This window comes from Oreochromis niloticus, linkage group LG15 (assembly GCF_001858045.2).
Source record: "Oreochromis niloticus isolate F11D_XX linkage group LG15, O_niloticus_UMD_NMBU, whole genome shotgun sequence".
In the NCBI taxonomy this organism is placed as follows: domain Eukaryota; kingdom Metazoa; phylum Chordata; class Actinopteri; order Cichliformes; family Cichlidae; genus Oreochromis; species Oreochromis niloticus.
The window spans coordinates 3443566-3462245 of record NC_031980.2 but is presented as its reverse complement, the minus strand read 5'-3'; the positions used below and the strand labels follow the sequence as shown (position 1 = coordinate 3462245).

Below are 18680 nucleotides of genomic sequence, written 5' to 3'. Positions count from 1 at the left end.
ATGCTCGCACAGAATCGGAGTTACAGCTGGATGTGGAAAAAAATAACTGAGTTGTTTGGTGGTGCTATAACGCGGAGCTACAACAGTGGGCAGCTATCCACCGGTGTATGACAGAAAGGACATGCCGCGGACGCCGATCGACCGGTGTTTGCTAACGCGGAGGTCAATCGTGGATCAGGGAAAGCGAAGGCAGGAGCGTGAGGTGAACTGAATTTCAGGTAAGTTATGACCTGCACTCTATTTGGGTCAGATATAAACCGAGTTTAGGTGTAGTTTATTTAGCAGCAGTTCTCTTATGTGTTGCTGATAGCCGGCTAGCTAGCTAGCGCCGCTAGCATAGTTAGCTAGCACCGCTAGCGACCCTTCGTGAAAAAGCACCCAGGCTTGGCTTATATTGAGGCGGGTGAAACTCGTGTCAGCACCCGGTCGCTCGCCGACAGTATGTGTTTTAGCTGGACTTATTTTCGTTTATATGGACCGATGATTATTTATTTATTCATTTTAGTAATGGTATAAACAGTGAAAGGTGGTGGATTGGCCAGATGTAAACTTCAAATATCTGCTCGTGTTACCAAGACATCCTATTAGCTCTGATGTTTTCGTGCCTGCAAAGAGCTAGACAGGTAGCTAGCTAACCCGAGCTGGCTGTCTTTTGACTCAGGGTCATAGCTGGACTTATTTTCGTTTTTATGAGCCGATGAGGGTTTTTTTTTAGTAACGGTACAAACAGTGAAAGGCGGTGGATTGTCCAGATGCTGGTCGATGTGGAAAAATAACTGAGTTGTTTGGTAGTCGCTGACGCGGAGCTACAACCGAGGGCAGCTATCCACCGGTGTGTGTCAGAAAGAACATGCGGGGAACGAGGCGGCGAGGCGACCGCCGATCGACGGTGGTAGATCGTGGATCAGGGAACCGAAGGCAGGAGAAGCAGGCGGCTGCCGGTCGGAGCGTGAGGTGAACTGAATTTCAGGTAAGAAGTTATGACCTGCACTCTATTTGGTCAGATATAAACCGAGTTTAGGTGTAGTTTATTTTCGTTGTGCTGACTTTTTACAATCAGTTATAATAATTCGTACTGATGGTAGCTAGCACGATGGAGTTTCTATACAGCTGTGTGCGCGCTAAGTTACTGATGTTGAACTTTATGACAGCCTCCCTGTCATTCTCTCGCCTGTTCAAACTTCAGTCATGAAACTGATCAATGATCGGCTTTTCTCTCTTGTTTGTTTATCGCGCTAAACAACAGCAGCACGTTTAAGCTTGATCAGCTGTTGTTAGAATTCATTTGATTTTAATTTCTAGTATCAGCTGATGTTTGCTGGAGCCACAGCTGTAGAAGCGGCTGGTCGAAACCAGGAGATGACATTACTGAATCATCAGAGCTGAACTGGTGATGGAGAAACAGGTTTACCTTTTTTTTAGGTGACATGAATGAGTTGAAGGGAAGTTATGAACTGTTTCTGAGAGAAATAAACACCAAGCTCCTTTTTTTATTTAGCTGACAGCTGGTAACTGTGCAGGGGCGGATCTAGCAAAGCTTTTGCCAGGGGGCCAGGTAGGGCATTAACAGAGAAAGGTGGACACAAAGATATACTTTTCTTTCTTACTCTCATACAGGGAGTGCAGAATTATTAGGCAAGTTGTATTTTTGAGGAATAATTTTATTATTGAACAACACCATGTTCTCAATGAACCCAAAAACACATTAATATCAAAGCTGAATGTTTTCGGAAGTAGTTTTTAGTTTGTGTTTAGTTTTAGCTATTTTAGGGCATATCTGTGTGTGCAGGTGACTATTACTGTGCATAATTATTAGGCAACTTAACAAAAAACAAATATATACCCATTTCAATTATTATTTTTACCAGTGAAACCAATATAACATCTCCACATTCACAATATACATTTCTGACATTCAAAAACAAAACAAAAACAAATCAGCGACCAATATAGCCACCTTTCTTTGCAAGGAACTCAAAAGCCTGCCATCCATGGATTCTGTCAGTGTTTTGATCTGTTCACCATCAACATTGCGTGCAGCAGCAACCACAGCCTCCCAGACACTGTTCAGAGAGGTGTACTGTTTTCCCTCCTTGTAAATCTCACATTTGATGATGGACCACAGGTTCTCATGGGGTTCAGATCAGGTGAACAAGGAGGCCATGTCATTAGTTTTTCTTCTTTTAAACCCTTTCTTGCCAGCCACGCTGTGGAGTACTTGGACGCGTGTGATGGAGCATTGTCCTGCATGAAATCATGTTTTTCTTGAAGGATGCAGACTTTTTCCTGTACCACTGCTTGAAGAAGGTGTCTTCCAGAACTTGCAGTAGGACTGGGAGTTGAGCTTGACGCCATCCTCAACCCGAAAAGCCCACAAGCTCACCTTTGATGATACCAGCCAAACCAGTACTCCACCTCCACCTTGCTGGCGTCTGAGTGGGACTGGAGCTCTCTGCCTTTACCAATCCAGCCACGGGCCCATCCATCTGGCCCATCAAGACTCACTCTCATTTCATCAGTCCAAAACCTTAGAAAAATCAGTCTTGAGATATTTCTTGGCCAGTCTTGACGTTTCAGCTTGTGTGTCTTGTTCAGTGGTGGTCGTCTTTCAGCTTTCTTACCTTGGCCATGTCTCTGAGTATTGCACACCTTGTGCTTTTGGGCACTCCAGTGACGTTGCAGCTCTGAAATATGGCCAAACTGGTGGCAAGTGGCATCTTGGCAGCTGCACGCTTGACTTTTCTCAGTTCATGGGCAGTTATTTGCGCCTTGGTTTTCCACACGCTTCTTGCGACCTGTTGACTATTTTGAATGAAACGCTTGATTGTTCGATGATCACGCTTCAGAAGCTTTGCAATTTTAAGACTGCTGCATCCCTCTGCAAGATATCTCACTATTTTTGACTTTTCTGAGCCTGTCAAGTCCTTCTTTTGACCCATTTTGCCAAAGGAAAGGAAGTTGCCTAATAATTATGCACACCTGATATAGGGTGTTGATGTCATTAGACCACACCCCTTCTCATTACAGAGATGCACATCACCTAATATGCTTAATTGGTAGTAGGCTTTCGAGCCTATACAGCTTGGAGTAAGACAACATGCATGAAGAGGATGATGTGGACAAAATACTCATTTGCCTAATAATTCTGCACTCCCTGTATAAAATATTAGCTTTATTAAATAGTTATCTGAATCTTACAACCAAAGTTTGTATAATAATACATAAGATTGGCTGTAGACCATTGTTCATCATTCAGAACACTGTGTAAAAATAAAAAAACAAAAAGTGAATGCAAAAGTGCATAAATATTATTTTACGTGTTTGATATGTGTGGCGGGGCGTGGTCTGCAGTGCCGCTGCAGGGAGGTGGACCCACCTGAGGGGCATCTGCAGTCACACCTCTTGGGCGTAGTCTGTGCTCTCTCGGCTGTTTTTGGGTGGTGTCGGGCTGTGAGTGAAAAGCTACAGCTGGCTGGGAGGGTACACCAACCATGTGTGAAAAGTGGCCATAACGTACTGGTCAAATGTGTTCGTGCAAACATTGTCGGGTCTGCCGTGGTACAGAGGACTTCTGCTATGAACCTGTGTGCACAGCGTCTGCAAATCGGGGCTACAAAGTGACCTCATCTTTACCCAAAACTGTAAGCTGTCATCTGTGAGGCGCGAGCGGTGTTTTTTTTACCATAATTCATGGTGGAGAATGGCTGCTCTTCTGAGTTTGCTGTTGCTGTAGCCGTATGAATGGAAAACTACACAGATTAGCAGCGGCATAGGCACACATAAAATTTCTTCTGAAATTCGCTTCTAGTACATTTTAATCTTTGTCTCATAAATGCTAAAAATGACACAAAGTGGAATACTCAGGTTTCTGTCTTGTAGTTTCTCAGACTTTCTAAGTCTGCGTGACTCTTGCTTTGGAAAAAAAGCAAAGGGGGAAAGTTTCGAACATTTCTGCTGGAACAGCAGGCAGAAATCCCCTACTACATTCAGGTGTTTCAAAGGACTTTCCTGTGACATCTTTTTGAGAACATAGCTGCTGTTTACGTTGATCCCTGAGCTGTCCAGTTTACACACATTCAATCCAATCACGGCGCTCTGACAAGCAGCGGCGTCTGATCAAAGTCTATATACATACATGGTCTGATCCTCACCGGAGCAGGCTCGAATCCTGTCACTCACCCAGACAGCTGCTCCCTTACAGTCGTCTGTAGTTCATTTGTTGTCGCAGTTAAAAGTTTTCCTTCAGCTGTTCTCTGTCAGCCCGTTGGTGTCTTTCCCCAAAGGAAACAGACCAATAACAGGCCTTTCCACTTCACTTCTCCTGATGCTGAATGAGCAAAGGAGGATCCCAGAGGAGCTGGAATATTATTAGAGTGATATTTGAAAGTTGCTCTCCTCGGTCTTTCTTCCTCTCTCATGATGAAATTTAGGATGCTGCAACAACTCAGCGCGCGCGCGTGTGGTGTGTGTGTGTGCGTGCATCGTGCGTGCATGCGTGTGAAGAAAACAGCTCACACAGAGAGCAAAGACAATTCAAAGTTACAGCTAAATAACAGCTGGGAGCTCTGGTCTTTTGAATTGCATTGTTTCTTTTATTCCTGCTGTGGAGGAGGGTTGGTGGGGTGAAAAAAGCCCAATTGGGACACAAAGCGAGCAGTTAGTCTCAGGAGAATTACCCTCAGCACAAACAAAAATAGCAGTCATTTTGCTGACAAACCTTTAATGCAAGGGTGCTTTTTTAGCAAAGTTGGCTCTTTTTTTGTTTCTTATTTATGACAAAGCTGCCATTTCAGAATAAAAGGAGTAGTGAATGTATATCTTGCATTGATTTACTGTAGCTTAAAGATGCATGAGGAAGAAAGACAGGGAGGTTGTCGAAAGTTCTTCAGCTTAGTCGGGTCCTGGTTCTTTGAAAAATAAGCACAGTGGGAATTTTGAGGAAACTGATCATTCAGATGGCATTCTGCTCACAGACGACCTGTTCACGGCCTATTCTTGTCACTTCACATGAATTCTTCATTACGCACAGAATTACACCTCCACACTTTTTATGCACACACCACCAGACAGATACGCCCTTTTCCTGCAGGACCCTGCAGATGCAGCAGAAACAGTAGAGTTGGTCTCTCTGGTAAACAAACAGTGAGAGGCTGCTGGGAGTCTTCACTGGGCCTCCAAATTATAGTCTGGTTAACCAGAGTCTCCGAGCCAGCCCGTTACTGCTACACACATACACGCAAAGGTACACACACATGCACATGAGCACATGCACATGACCTAGCACACTAAAGGCATTATAGAAGCACACTTAAAGCCCATATACAATCAGGTTCTAATGGAGCTTGTCTGTGCTACAGTTGAGCTAAGGGTAAAAGTTTTATAGACATAAGAGAGGCTGAAAGGGAAGCACACCCTAAGGCTCATAATAAATATTACCCAATCATCAGGCTCACAGTGTGAGGCTATTACTGATGAAAAAGAATCCCTTGCAATGTAAACACAGGCTTAATGTTTACAGCTTCTAACCCTGTGTATCACTTTTATGATTCTAAGGTTTTCTTTCCTTTTGCAAGTTGGTTTGTGTAGCCTGAAATATGCTTCGAGGAGCTATATGATAAGACCATATGTGTTATGTAGATATTAGATGTGAATGTAAATGTTTGCCTTCTTTGTAGGAACAGTGCAAAAGCAGGGTTATTTGTGATAGGCTTCCATAAAATGTATCTCAGCGAGAGGAGCTTGGATTGTCTGGAGCTTCTTTAATTGCCTGTAAATGAGTTCTGCAACTACTGGGACGGTTTTAAGCCTCTCGAGGATGCGAGAGTGTATCAGGGTGATCTATGGTGCCATAAAATCCGGTTCAAATATTTAAGCTGATCAGTTCTCTCAAAATTATTCACCGTAAATCTCGTGTTTCCAGAGTGACAGCGTATTCCGAGCGGACAATTTAATTGTCAGTTCGAAACCACATCCCAGCAGCCCCGTTGCCAGAGAGAGATTTTTTGTAAGTGTGTGACGTTCACATTCTCAGCGTTGCCATAATGCAACACCACAGAATAGATTGTGTTGAAGGACAGTGTTTCACAATGTGATTGATGCTCCCTGTGGGACCCAGCAGTTGATGAGACTCTGTTTAGGACTGGAGTTGGGCTCTATAAGGCTGGCGTCATCAGAGTCTCAGCTTGGGGAAGAGAAGTCCTCGTACTGGAATAACAGGCAACGTTTCTGAGTGTATGTGGAAAATACAGGGTCATAGGTCGAATAATCAGACAATAGTCGTTTATCTTCTGGTAAATTTCCCTTTGCTTTGATGATGCTTTCTTTCGCTGAACCCTCTTTCCAAAGATGACTGGAATTGATTTTGTCTGAGGACATCTCAGGCTGGAAGCTATGAAAGTGAACTCCATCCACCCGGCTCTTTTTCTCCGCACCCCCACCTCTCTGTGACTCATTTCTGACCAGTAGCCTAATAGTCTCGGTGTAATTATAGGCTAAGGTTTTAGGCAAAAGCCAATCTCTGAGTGAGCTGCATCAGCCGTGACAGTTTCAACTTAACTCTTTAAGTCATTTAGCAACATCTCATCCTACACGTCAAAAGCCAAGGCGTCCCGGGCCATTTTGACATCTGAATGGTTTGGAATTTAAACTGGTGTGTACTGCTCCAGGTTGTGGAGTTCAGACTCAGTGTTTTGGAGCTGCTCCGAGCTGGACTGCGATCAGGAAGAGATCAGAAAAAAAAAGCGAGATCCAAACACTCTCGACGCACGCCGACTGCAGTGGCTTGCTCGCACTGCCTGCCCATTACTGTTGTTTTCATTTTCTCTTTATCTGATTGGCTATTGTCTCGGCACTGGACATATTCACTTGACTGACAGTTTTGATGTTGATTATCTCCCAAAAATGAGGAAGCGAATCGATGCCAGAACTTCGTCCTAAGCTTTTCTACACGAGCTTTAAAAGTCCATCCGCGACAGCCAAGCAAAATAAACGGTATATTTAATACAAATTCTAAAGCTCCCAAACAAGAAATGTATATGGGAGATATCCAGGCGTGGGCTTACTCTATCTATGGCTAGATGTTTATGTCTGTGTGCAATTGAGCATCCATGACAGAATTTTTCCCCCTCCATCTGGACCTCTTCTACACCCCCGTACCTCAATTTGGACCCAGTTCCCTTGGACATTCCTCCGCCCCACCTCTGTGTATATACATACATACATACATACATCCTCCTGTCTCCTTCCTTTTCCTCCCCTGTTTCCAGCCGCTGCCTTTCCATCCTTACCTTCCTCTACACTCAGCTGGAAGGGTGGAAATGGGCAAGCAATAGCCGATAGCCCCCCTGCGAGTGCTAGTCTGGGCCGCAGGCTGTTTGCCTCTTGCCATGTAGTCACTCCATCTATCTCGCCTGTGCGTCCTCACATAAATCATCCTCAGTCGTGCTACACGGACGGGGAGAACAGAGAGAAATCTCCCCCTGTAAATCTGGTATTAGTTTTACCTCGCATAATGAACACAGGGCTAAACGGCCTGGATACATGAGAACAGCATGTCTTGCAGATGTACTATAAATATTTTGATACTAGCCGGCTAGTTTGCAGAGGGGAAGTAGACCAGTGAAATACACAGAGGAAGGGAAAAGTGTAAAGTGGAATGTTGGCCTAGCCCGAGTGTCTGTATTGTCTTTAGCACCTACAGAAGGTCCCGGTCCAAGAAAAACGCTCTTTACAGGGTTCCTGTTCCCAGCAGTGGTCCAGTACCACTCCTGGATACGCTGCGTTGCCTTCAAGCCAATCCGTCAAACTGGTCTCCAAGGAGAGGGGCTCATTGTTTGATTAATAGCAGGATCAGACCTGATTGAGTGATAGATGGTTTAAAAGGGAAACCAGCACAGCTTTAAGGACATTCTGGGACCAAGTCTGGGAAAAGCTGCTCCAGCTAGAGTTTGATTGGTGAAACGGCTGAATTAAAGTGAAAGACTAATAATAGCATAGCTAATGATACACAAGCTGCATGGTGAGGGGTGGCCCAGATATGCTTGATGGCTTTGAGTGTTCTGTTGCAAGCAATGTAAAGACAAACTGTGAAATGCCTACAAACACTTGCATGCAAAAGTGGAAAAACTGAAGTACCCCTTTTTGGCATGTTTTTGGCTTCAGCCGCAGGCACTGTCACCCTACCCCATCAAAGAGCCAAACACCCACCCACACACACGCACACACAGAAAACCTACAAATACACTCTTCCACATGCACGGTTTAAGTGAAGTGACAGCAGGTGGTGTGTGACACGTCAACATCTGAAGGTTCCCTGGCAGACGCAGAAAGAGTTCTCAGCTTTGCGCCCCACTCAGATCTATCATTGGGACTCTTTAATGGCAGCCTTCGTCACATATTGCTGCTTTATTTTCTCCTCTCCATCTTCCAGCCCACAGAAGTTCCTTTTTTGTTCCTATTTTTAAGTACAAGTGATCTCAATTAGGGACCTCCGTGAAGGCAGTAGGCGGCAGACAGTCAGAGCAATAAGAGCAGAGAGGAAATTGTCTTTATACCCCTCCCACCCTCCCTCCCTCTTTACCCTCCTGCCACAAGCAGCGAGCAGCCGCCCCCTCCGTGTCTCCATCTCTTTCCACGCTGCTCCGTGCCATTTCAGAATCTGAGCAAAAATATCAGACAGTCTTTCTGTACCTCTCAGCGAAGCACATGTATACATATGTAAAACTTCGAGGGTGCAGTCGCCGGTCCGGCTTTCTCAGAGTTTAATGTATTTTGGGTTTGCTCTCTGTGAAGGCAGTTGCATAGAGACACGCACAAACACACACTCGCACACCACAGAACGTGCTGTCCTCGTCCTAACAGTTTACAGTGATGTCACGGCCTCAATCACAAACAGTCATTAAGGGCTTAGCTATGATCTGGGATCAGCGCTGGGATGTGAGTCGCCGAGCTTGTGTCGATGAGGTCACGAGGAACAAAGTTTCTGTCCGTCGTCATCCTCCTCTGCTGGCTAACTAACCGGCCCACTAGTTCAGTTGGTTTTGCAGCTACATGCCTGTTCTCCGGGTCGGTTCGGTCGATTGGGTCGTGTGCTGGATCTCTGGCTGGTTTGTTGCAGAGCCTGGTGGGCTCTCTGATTGGCTTGCTGGCAGGCCATTTGGCTGGTGGCCTGCCAAACATGGAAACATCCCGTTAGAGCTGAAAAAGCCTGGGCCTCGTCACTGCGCTCCTCTAGAAGGCTATAATTAAGTGTCTTGAAAAATGCAGCACTGTGAAATGGAGTCTTAATCCCGAGTCTTAAGTGGCTGTGCTTTTCCTCTTGGATGAGAGTACAGTATATGCTTATGAAGAAGCGAAAGAGTGAGGCTATACGACCGTAATGTTACAAATTATTTTTCTAAGAAAGTTAAAAGTGAGCGTATTTTCATAGTTGGTTGTTTCCTGCTTAAACTGGAAAGTTTACACACATTTCTAGCTGAAACACTGAGCCCTGTGTCTTGTCATCTTCCTTAATGAGGTGTTGTTCACCGCGAGGATACGCGGGCCTCGTAAGTACGTGTCTGAATGCGTCTCTTTGAATGTCGAACAGCGAGGAAGATGTGAAGGTCACAGACGCGCCGAGAGAAGTGTTTGTGCAGTTCGTTTGCTGACAACATTATAGGCGGTGGATGTGTGCACATATTAGCGGTTCACACACTCTTTGTCATTCCAAGTGGGAACGAGAACAGAAACTTTTATTACTCGCTTGATATCTCGACAGGAAAATTAGTCAAGAGAATGTCAGCTGAGTTTGATTTTTATTGAAAACAAATAATTGAAACTGAGCTGCCGAAATACAATATTACCATAAATCATAAAACGCACATCCTGCTCGATGTGCTATACTGTGGTTCCTCACTGTTAGTGACTTCTCCTACTGTGCAGTGACTCCAAGCCAGTGTAACACAGTAGATGAATAATACCAGAGCTGAGAGAGACGATCCAGCTGTGCACCAGGCGAGCAGCAGAACCACTGAAAAGCTAAACGGCTTTATGCTAGATTCATTACTACATCATATGAAATCAGTTTATGCTGAGGAGGATCGGCGGAGTATCCTTAAAAGGCCAATTCTGCCCGAAACCTTCCAGCATTCGCATTTAATCAAAAGTTGTCGGGTTCCTAAAATGTTATTTTGGTAGGCATGGCATTTTCTTTTTTTTATTGAATGGATTATTCTGGCACATTAACGCCTTCTTTCCCTCACATCTCTGGAACATCAAACGTTTTAAACTTGAGCAGAGTTTGCCCAATACCTCTGAATGACAGAGAGCCAGACGGTAAAAAGGCCTTACACTGTATGAGTGTGGACCGTATCCTGTAGGGAGCTGGAAGACAGATGCTGGATGTGCAGCGGAGAAGCAAAGCGGAGTCAGATGGGACAAACACTCTTTGATGAGCTGAGCTTGTCAGAGTTTAAAGCACGACTAGGTAGGGGAAGGGGGGGGTTGTTTGGGGCCCTGGGGTTGGGCCGGGAAAATTACGTTGCCTCTGATGGGACAATAACAGAGTGCAGCAAATCTAAATTTAGGCATGATTAGTTTGACTTAGAAAAGTTGGTGAGTTTGTATAATGTTCTCATTAAAGGGTCTGTTATTCATAGACCGTGCACATTGACAGTTCCACTTCAAATTTAAGTCAGGATTTAAAGTAATAAGGCTGATTTGGCTGATGGCATGAAATTGCAACCCCCCCTTTAAATTTCCTAAACTAGATTCCACTACAACATTAAGGGTGTTTTCCACATTACTCTACATTTACTCAACGATAAAAAGCGATATTATCAGAGCTGAAACTTAACTCTGTTGGGATAACCGGCTCCATGGTTCCTGCAAGTCCATGTTTATCACTATTACAGATTTAATTACTACTATTCACATTTATCCATCCATGAATTGTTAGTTGATCTTTGAGAATGTTGGACAATGTGAACCATATTTCTGGTGTTTGGGGCACACGGAAGGGAAGCGTAACTCAATCACTCCCCCCCCCTCCTCTGTCCACATGACGAGGTGCCAGATGCGTGTCAGTGCTTTCAGACATTATATATATATTCCTCCCACATCCTCACACTCACACACAACTTAATAGACATGTATATGTGCACACATACTTGCTTGTGAAACTTAAGAACTTGACTTATTTCAAGCGCTCGGGCTGTAGTGTACGGTGAATTACATTATTTTTCTTACAACACTGCAATCTTTAGCAAAGTATATAAAACTGCATCTAACTTTACAACATAAAAACAAGCTACAAAGGCTCTGACTGGATCCAAATAACCCAACAGCTGTGCCTCCCACTTGTCCCATTTATTTTGAAACAGGCCTGGAGTATCAAAGCTCTTTGTCTTAAAGACTCACTGCAATAAAAGCCTGTTTGGGAGCAATGGAAATGGAACACAGAGTGGCAGTACACATGCTGATGTGTGATGTGGCATCCAGAAAAGTCTCTTTGGGAGACCGATGGGTAATCAGGGCTGAGGGTGGGGTGGGGTGGGTGATGAGTGCCGGCTGAGATATAGAGGCTCACAGAGGGTAAATGATGCCCTCTACAGTAGACACAAGAGGGGTAAGCTAAGTAGGCCCTCTCACTGTTTTCAGTGCAGCAGGCATAAAGAGTATATCAGCCATAAAAGTTAAAGTTAGTATGGTGTAAAGATGTATGTAGCACTTTAAAAAAAAAAAGGAAAAAAAAGGTTTTAATAAAAATGCATGATTTTTTTTATGTCATGGGTTGCAGATCTATCATTTTTGTTGTGTTAAATATTCTTGCGAATTATTTTCATCCATTTTCTGAGTTTAAATGTAAACAGCAGCTGCGAAAATAAAAACCGCAAGTGCCGAACTTTTATCATAAAAAAATCAGCTGAAGGTTTCAGCATTTCTAAAGCTGAAAAGTGGCTCCTGTGAGAGTTCCTCTGTTGTAAATTACCGGGTTATCTTTAAGGATGCATACATGTGTAAGCAGTGTTTTTGCTGTTGGCTGAGATTGAGCTGGTTTTTATAATTTGATACACTGTTGGCCAAATTTACAGCCGTTTGGCGTTTTTGTGTCTAACACATTCTGCAATTAAATAATAAAACGGGTTAAATAATGTAGTGTCGTAGTAAAGTACAATAGTCTCCCCAAAGTGTGTCAAAGTAGGAAATGAAAGCTGCGTTAAATGGGACTACTCAGTATGTGATCTCGTTTTGAAATATGCAAATACATTTTAAGTTGTGCGTAATTACGCAACGAGTCTCATTTTGGTGCTGTTTATATAGATAGATCGTTTATTTTCGGTCTATGTGTAATAAAACGACCGTGTAATAGATTTAACAAGTTGTATGAGGCACAGAAACTGTTGAAGTTGGATTTTCCATAAATGCCTTTCCCAAACGCGCAGTCGGTTCACAGGGCGGCCACGTGGATGGATAAACATAAATTAAAGCCCCTGTAAAGTAGAATACCTGTACACCTGCACAACAGCTCTCCCCTGTGACCGAGTGAAACTCTACTCCTGCGCCTCTACCTGACTCGCCGTTCTCCGGTGACTCACTCACTCCTATACCTTATGGAGTGTAACTCGCTTCTCGCCGCGGCTCGGCTCTCTCTGAACGCTTCTGTGAGCCGCTTACGGTCACGACACGGCGGTAACACTACACGGTCTGATGGACTGATGTGCGCGTTGCTGACTGGAAATGAGCACCTCCGCTGTTAGGAGCGCGCTGATGGTCCAGGGGAGCGGTAGCATGTCGGTATGTACGGTATAGGTTGTGAGCAAACTTTGAAATGTGGGTAAGAGACAGGCGTGAAACGCAGCTCCACGTGTCTTTCGTGAAGTTATGGCCATTTACAGGAAGATCTGTCCGGCAGTCTATATAGGCGTGATAGATTATGGCGGAGGGAATGCATCTGACTCCAGACACCACGTGTTGGAGTCGCATCAGCGCAATAATTGCTGGGCGCTCGAGCTATATAAACCACAAAAAGCCTGAGCACGGGAAACCCCGGCCTCCAAACACTAACCGCATTTACGGCTACAAAACCGGGATTCGTTTTTCCGCCTCCTTCATCTCACCGGCGATAGTTTTTTTTCTCTTCAAACGTTTTTAAACTCTTTTTTTTAACCCTATACAAAATCAGCGGCACGGCCGGAAGACTTAACAGAAAAATATGTTGAATTTGCAGGCGTCGCGGGATTGTAAATAGCCCTGTAAAGTATTGTTAAAGCTTATCCCTTTGACTTTGAAAGGTTTTTGTGTGTGTACATAGCCTGCGGACTTTCAGAAAGCCTTTCAGTTTGGCACAAAGACTTCAATGACGCACCTGGAGCTGCGCTTTGACTTTTCACTAAAGGGAGACAGACAAAAAACTTTTCTTTTTTTGAGCATCTGGGTCTGCTGTTCCATTTTAGACGTGCTTTTTTTGTAATTGTAGAGCCTATTACGAGCTCGGACATTTATTTGATGTTATTTATATCCGCACATGAGCAACTACGCCAGCGTTATGGCACATGGACTCTTCCACCGAGGAGTTTGAAAAAGAAAGAAAGAAAAAAAAGAGCTTGTCATTTAAAGCATCATCAACTTTTTTAAGGGTTGTTTTTCTTGCTGGAGAAGTCTATTTTATGTCGTTTGAAGGCGACCACTAAAGTTTGTAGTGGAGAGGGTTTTGAAACGCGGTGTGCGCTCACTCGAGTCCCATTTTCCATTGGCAGGCGCGCTGAGGTTCAGCGAGCAGCGGCGCACGCTCCTGAGTTTCTCCCTGTGTGAGAGAGAGAAAGAAAGAGAGCAGCCGGAGAGCCTTTGGTGCCTTTTCTGATAATCCACGCTGTTGTGATGCGAATTCCCGTAGATCCCAGCGCCAGTCGGAGGTTCAGTCCGCCGTCCAGTAGCCTCCAGCCGGTCCCAGGAAAGATGAACGATGTGAGCTCTCCAGCCGGGCAGCCGGACGCAGCGGCGGCGGTGCCAAGACTGCGCCCCCACGAAAACCGCAGTATGGCCGAGATCATCGCGGACCACCCGGCCGAGCTAGTGAGGACCGACAGCCCCAACTTTCTCTGTTCGGTCCTGCCCTCCCACTGGCGGTGCAACAAGACTCTACCCGTCGCTTTTAAGGTGAGTCCCGACTCAGCGCTGCGCTGCTGAACGAATAAAGCGACTTGTGATGGTTTTGATGGTGTTCACTGCAAGAAAAAACAACTAAATGAAGCCCAAAGCTGATTTTGAACAACAATAAACGCGTCATCTTTCTCTGAAGACATTTTAACAACGTTAGATGACCAGAAGTTCAGACTTTTAAAAAACCTTCCCTCCCTTATTTACCTCATTATCTCTTAGGCTTTTTTTGAGTTTCCAAGCCTTAATGGCTATTAATGTAAACATGCAGAATCCGGAAGTTATTACTGTGACATTAAAAATAAATTATAGTCAGGAAATGCATTAAAAAACATTAATATTATTGAAGTTTAAGGGCATTAGTCTGACGGTTTAAATTGTAGGAAAATGAGTCAGCGTCTGGAAGAAAGGAGCCACATGTGCATATTGTTTTCATCCTGCGTTTAAAATAAATCATTATAATATTTATTTCCGGGAATCAGAAAATGTTGTGAATTAGTTTAATACAATATACAAGCATTTTAAAGCAGCTTCCCATCCAGTGAAATAAGCAACAAAGACTTCATTGTATTGGAAATTTCTCTTTTTGACAATTTGCATCAAATGTGAAAAATATTTAATAAACATTACAGCATGTTGTCTACATTTAGTTAGTCTATACATTTTCATTTTCCTCAAGCTTTTAATACTCCAAATAAGAAAAATATATTTCTAATGCTCCAAAGCATAATGCTTTTGTGTATTTGGCCTAAATTTTTTTTCTTTTTTTTCTCTTTGTTTTTGGCTTGCATGATATTGCAAAGAAAAGCCTCTGTTAATTACTTGACAGGTATTATTTAAACGGCAGATCAAAGACACTCTCAAGTGGAAATTTGTAGCTACAGCCATGGCTCCAAATCAAATGTGACACTTTTTATATATAAGTGTTATTTAACCGTTCTTATAACTACGGCTCTGTAATTATTCCACTTCTGTGGGCCTATTTATCCTCTTTCATCTGCATCCAAGAATCTAAATGATAACACGAGGCCTTGGCGCTTTTGTTTTGAAAGACTGCATTTTAGATGATTCAACTAAGGACATTTATCATGATATCAGGCTGCTTTGAGGCATAAAAATTAAATCCATTTATCAACCTAATTTGTAGGAGGATGGCAGGATGTAAAATGAGTCTAGACAAGCTCTGAATAGTCAAAACTGAGAACAAGATAATGTTTTTGTTTTCCCACAGCTTCAGATATTTAAACTAAAATCTTTTCCCCTTATATACGAGCAGTGGAATATAATGTAGCTTACTTCAGATTGAAATTTTGAAAGGAGAACTTTTGTGTTTCTAACAGGTGGTAGCCCTGGGAGATATACCTGATGGGACCGTTGTCACCGTAATGGCGGGCAACGATGAGAACTACTCTGCTGAGCTGCGGAACGCCTCAGGCGTGATGAAGAACCAAGTAGCACGTTTCAATGACCTCCGTTTTGTGGGCCGCAGCGGCAGAGGTGAGGCCTGAAACTCTCTCTGTGCTCCTTTCACTACAACACAGTAGTAGCTATTAGGTTCAGTGGTGTGGATTAGTGGCCACATTCACTACGTGGCAACCACATAATGATCTCTCTGACTCCAGACTCAAATCCCACCACCCATCTCGCAAAGCCTGAGTGGTGAAGCGTGTTGCTCCCCCCTTTCTTTCCCTTGAAACGATACTTCTCGATATGTTTTTCTATCCTTTAATCCAGATGAGAGACGAGTTGCTTTTTCCTACTTGTGATTTTTAGATTGAGAAACAAACTGTGCAAAGATAGAAATGCGCAGCTCTCCAGTGTCAGCCACATTAAAAAGCGAGAATCTGATAACAAGAAATACTTACTCAAATACAAACTCACAGCCATTTTTTTTTCTTCCTTTTCACCTGATATGACCCAGCTCAGTTCAGACTCATAAACATGTTGGGTGGTGCTGCAGCTCTACGGCTGATCACTCTCTGCGCATATCTTCACGCTGTCAGGCAGAGAAGTGCGCCTATTAAGTCCAATGGCATTCTTCAAATGTTTGGCATCACGAAAGTGACTATTTGCATCATTTACTGTCATGTCGGTAAATCATGTGCATTTGGCTCTCCTGATGTGCTCTTGCACTCGCCGTGCTTTCTGGAACTATTTTATTTTTGTACAAATCTCACAGAAAACCAGTCGCCTGTCGTAAGTTGATGGTGATAAGTGCTGTCAGCAGCTCCACCAGCAACTTTTCCTCCCAGTTTCCTTCTCTGTTGTAGCTGTCAAAAAGGGGAGGGAGCAGAGCAGTCAGGAAGGCCGAGGAGTGACAGAGTTTTAAGAGGAGACAACGAGGCATTTGGGCTTGACCTGTTGCCACAGAGACCTTGCGTGCGTCCCTTTGCTGTAACAAAGAATCTAGTAACAGGAAGTGACATAGGAGCCAGGGGAGATCAGACTACGAGGTGTCTGAAATGAATACCCTGCAACGACAGATAAGTACAAGCGAAGTGAACTGATAGGATGTTAGATAGCTGAAAGTCATGCACAGGAGAATAAGAGAGAGAGAACAAAGATGCACAAGGATTGATGGTTACAGGGCTGAAATGGTGCCTCTGTATGATGATAGCACAGATGCACAGGACGACTAGTTCAGAGGTCTCAGATATCGCTGATAACATCATTAAAATTAATAGTGTCATAGCGTACAACCTTACCTTGACAGGAAGCATGAGCTGGATCACAATTAAGAGATGACAGCAGCTTTAACAGCAGTGAAGCAGGAACACAATGCGCAAGATGTCCCACTGTATCCTCGATCATCAGTATGTGTCACTTTATTTATATGTAACAATATAGGTCCATAAGGTCCATACCAGTATTTTGGTGATATACCGGTGCATCCTTAGTATCCACTGTGTCGAGCTAGTAATATCATTTGTTTATCCTTACTGTCAGCTAATAATTTCAACTCTTAACCCTAGTTGCAGCTAGCATTGGTTTATGTGTTCCAGTTATTTAGAAATTCCTTTTAGTTGCTATTTTCTACAGTTTATCCATGAATTTTGGTCAATTCTTATGTTGAAACTTGTTCACAACCACTTAATTTATTAATTGATTGTAATCATAGAGCTAATCTTTGCAAATACCACACCTGATATCATTGAGGTAACCCTCTGGGGTTCTTGGTCGGGAACACCCACATGCACCTTAAAACAGGTATGTGGGACGCCTGTTGCATCTAGGATCTGCTATCTCCTCCGTCTGTCTGCTATCTGATCTTTGAAAAGCATGTTTACACTTAGCTGGGGCTCAGAACGGAAGAGGGGATGGCACACACAGGTGTATGGATGAATAGACAGGGGCTCGGGTGAGTTGCTACCCCCGCTTCCTGTTTCCAACGTGTAGCCATGGTTACTCATTGCGTCTGCATACCTCAGATATTACTGTTCCTGCTGACTTGGCTGTTGGACTCTGATTCATAGCATTCCTCATCCATGGGTTGAGTGTTTGTCTGTGCATACACTTGCACAGACAAACACTCAACCCCAAGGCAGCAACTGCTGGGGATTATCGAGAAAGGAAGTGACTATTAAAATGCCTCTCGCCCACTCACAGAGCATTAGAAATTCTGGATAACACGATACTGGCTCCTGCAGTCAGTCTTCCATTTAGACTCTGCCAAAGGACCTAAATAGACCCTCTCAAACAGCCAATGTTGTCTGTTGTTAATCCTCTCTAAGTCGTTTTTTCCCCAGTTTGTATTGGCTATTATGTGATCACAACCACACTTGTGACTTGGGGATGTTGTAGAGATGAATACTAGCCATTGTCTCAATTGTCATTTGATGTTGCTTGATGTCACTACAGGCAAGAGCTTCACTCTGACAATCACAGTATTCACCAACCCGCCACAAGTGGCCACTTACCACCGAGCCATAAAGGTCACCGTGGACGGACCTCGTGAGCCCAGGAGTGAGTACCAATGCACGCACAAGCAGCACAGTATGGAAATAAGTGCACACACACAAGGAAGCATCCTAAGTCTTCTTTCAATTTGCCTTTTAACGAGGTAGCCAGCAAGCTTTCAAATATGGGGTTCTACTTTTTCATTAGAATAAATCCTGCACCTCTACCGTGTTATGTGGGATCAGATTCTGGCTCATATATGTGATGATGATAATATCAGGGAGCTAACTGTGCAAAATACTTCTCAACTTTTACATAGTTCTTCGCCTATTCTTGATATGCAAACTCAGTGGAGTGCCCTTTAACTGAGCTATGTGTCCAGCCAGCAAACGGAGTCGAATGTCCGGCTTAAATGATGACACACTATAAAACGAGGAAATTAACAAAAAGAAAAGGTTTACAGGAAAAGGTTCTAAATTGTGTTAATTAGCAATCACTTAAAGACTTCTCACAAAGCAGTCTAGCCTCCCATGTGACACTTTGAGAGACAGAAGAGAAATAAAATGTGAGGCAACGTATTCCTCAGAGGGTACGCGGGGTAGCAGAGTGCTAGCATCAGCTCATTTTAATGGGCCATATAAAAACAA

At 43.8% G+C, this 18680-nt stretch overlaps 1 protein-coding gene across 11 annotated transcripts in view; it reads left to right on the top strand.

The window, feature by feature from the left end:
* The window catches only part of runx2b (RUNX family transcription factor 2b), a 148556-nt gene that overhangs the window by 111059 nt on the left and 18817 nt on the right, over positions 1–18680 (top strand). For 8 of the 11 annotated variants that reach the window (XM_025899199.1, XM_025899196.1, XM_025899198.1 and 5 more), the window contains 3 exons: positions 13874–14136; positions 15477–15633; positions 17995–18099. In XM_025899199.1, coding sequence (XP_025754984.1) covers positions 13936–14136; positions 15477–15633; positions 17995–18099 — 463 coding nt within the window. In that variant the 5' untranslated portion in view covers positions 13874–13935. Of the gene's footprint in view, positions 1–12270; positions 12775–13736; positions 14137–15476; positions 15634–17994; positions 18100–18680 lie in introns of those variants that run through there. The other 3 variants (XM_025899192.1, XM_013268877.3, XM_025899193.1) reach the window with 3 other exon arrangements.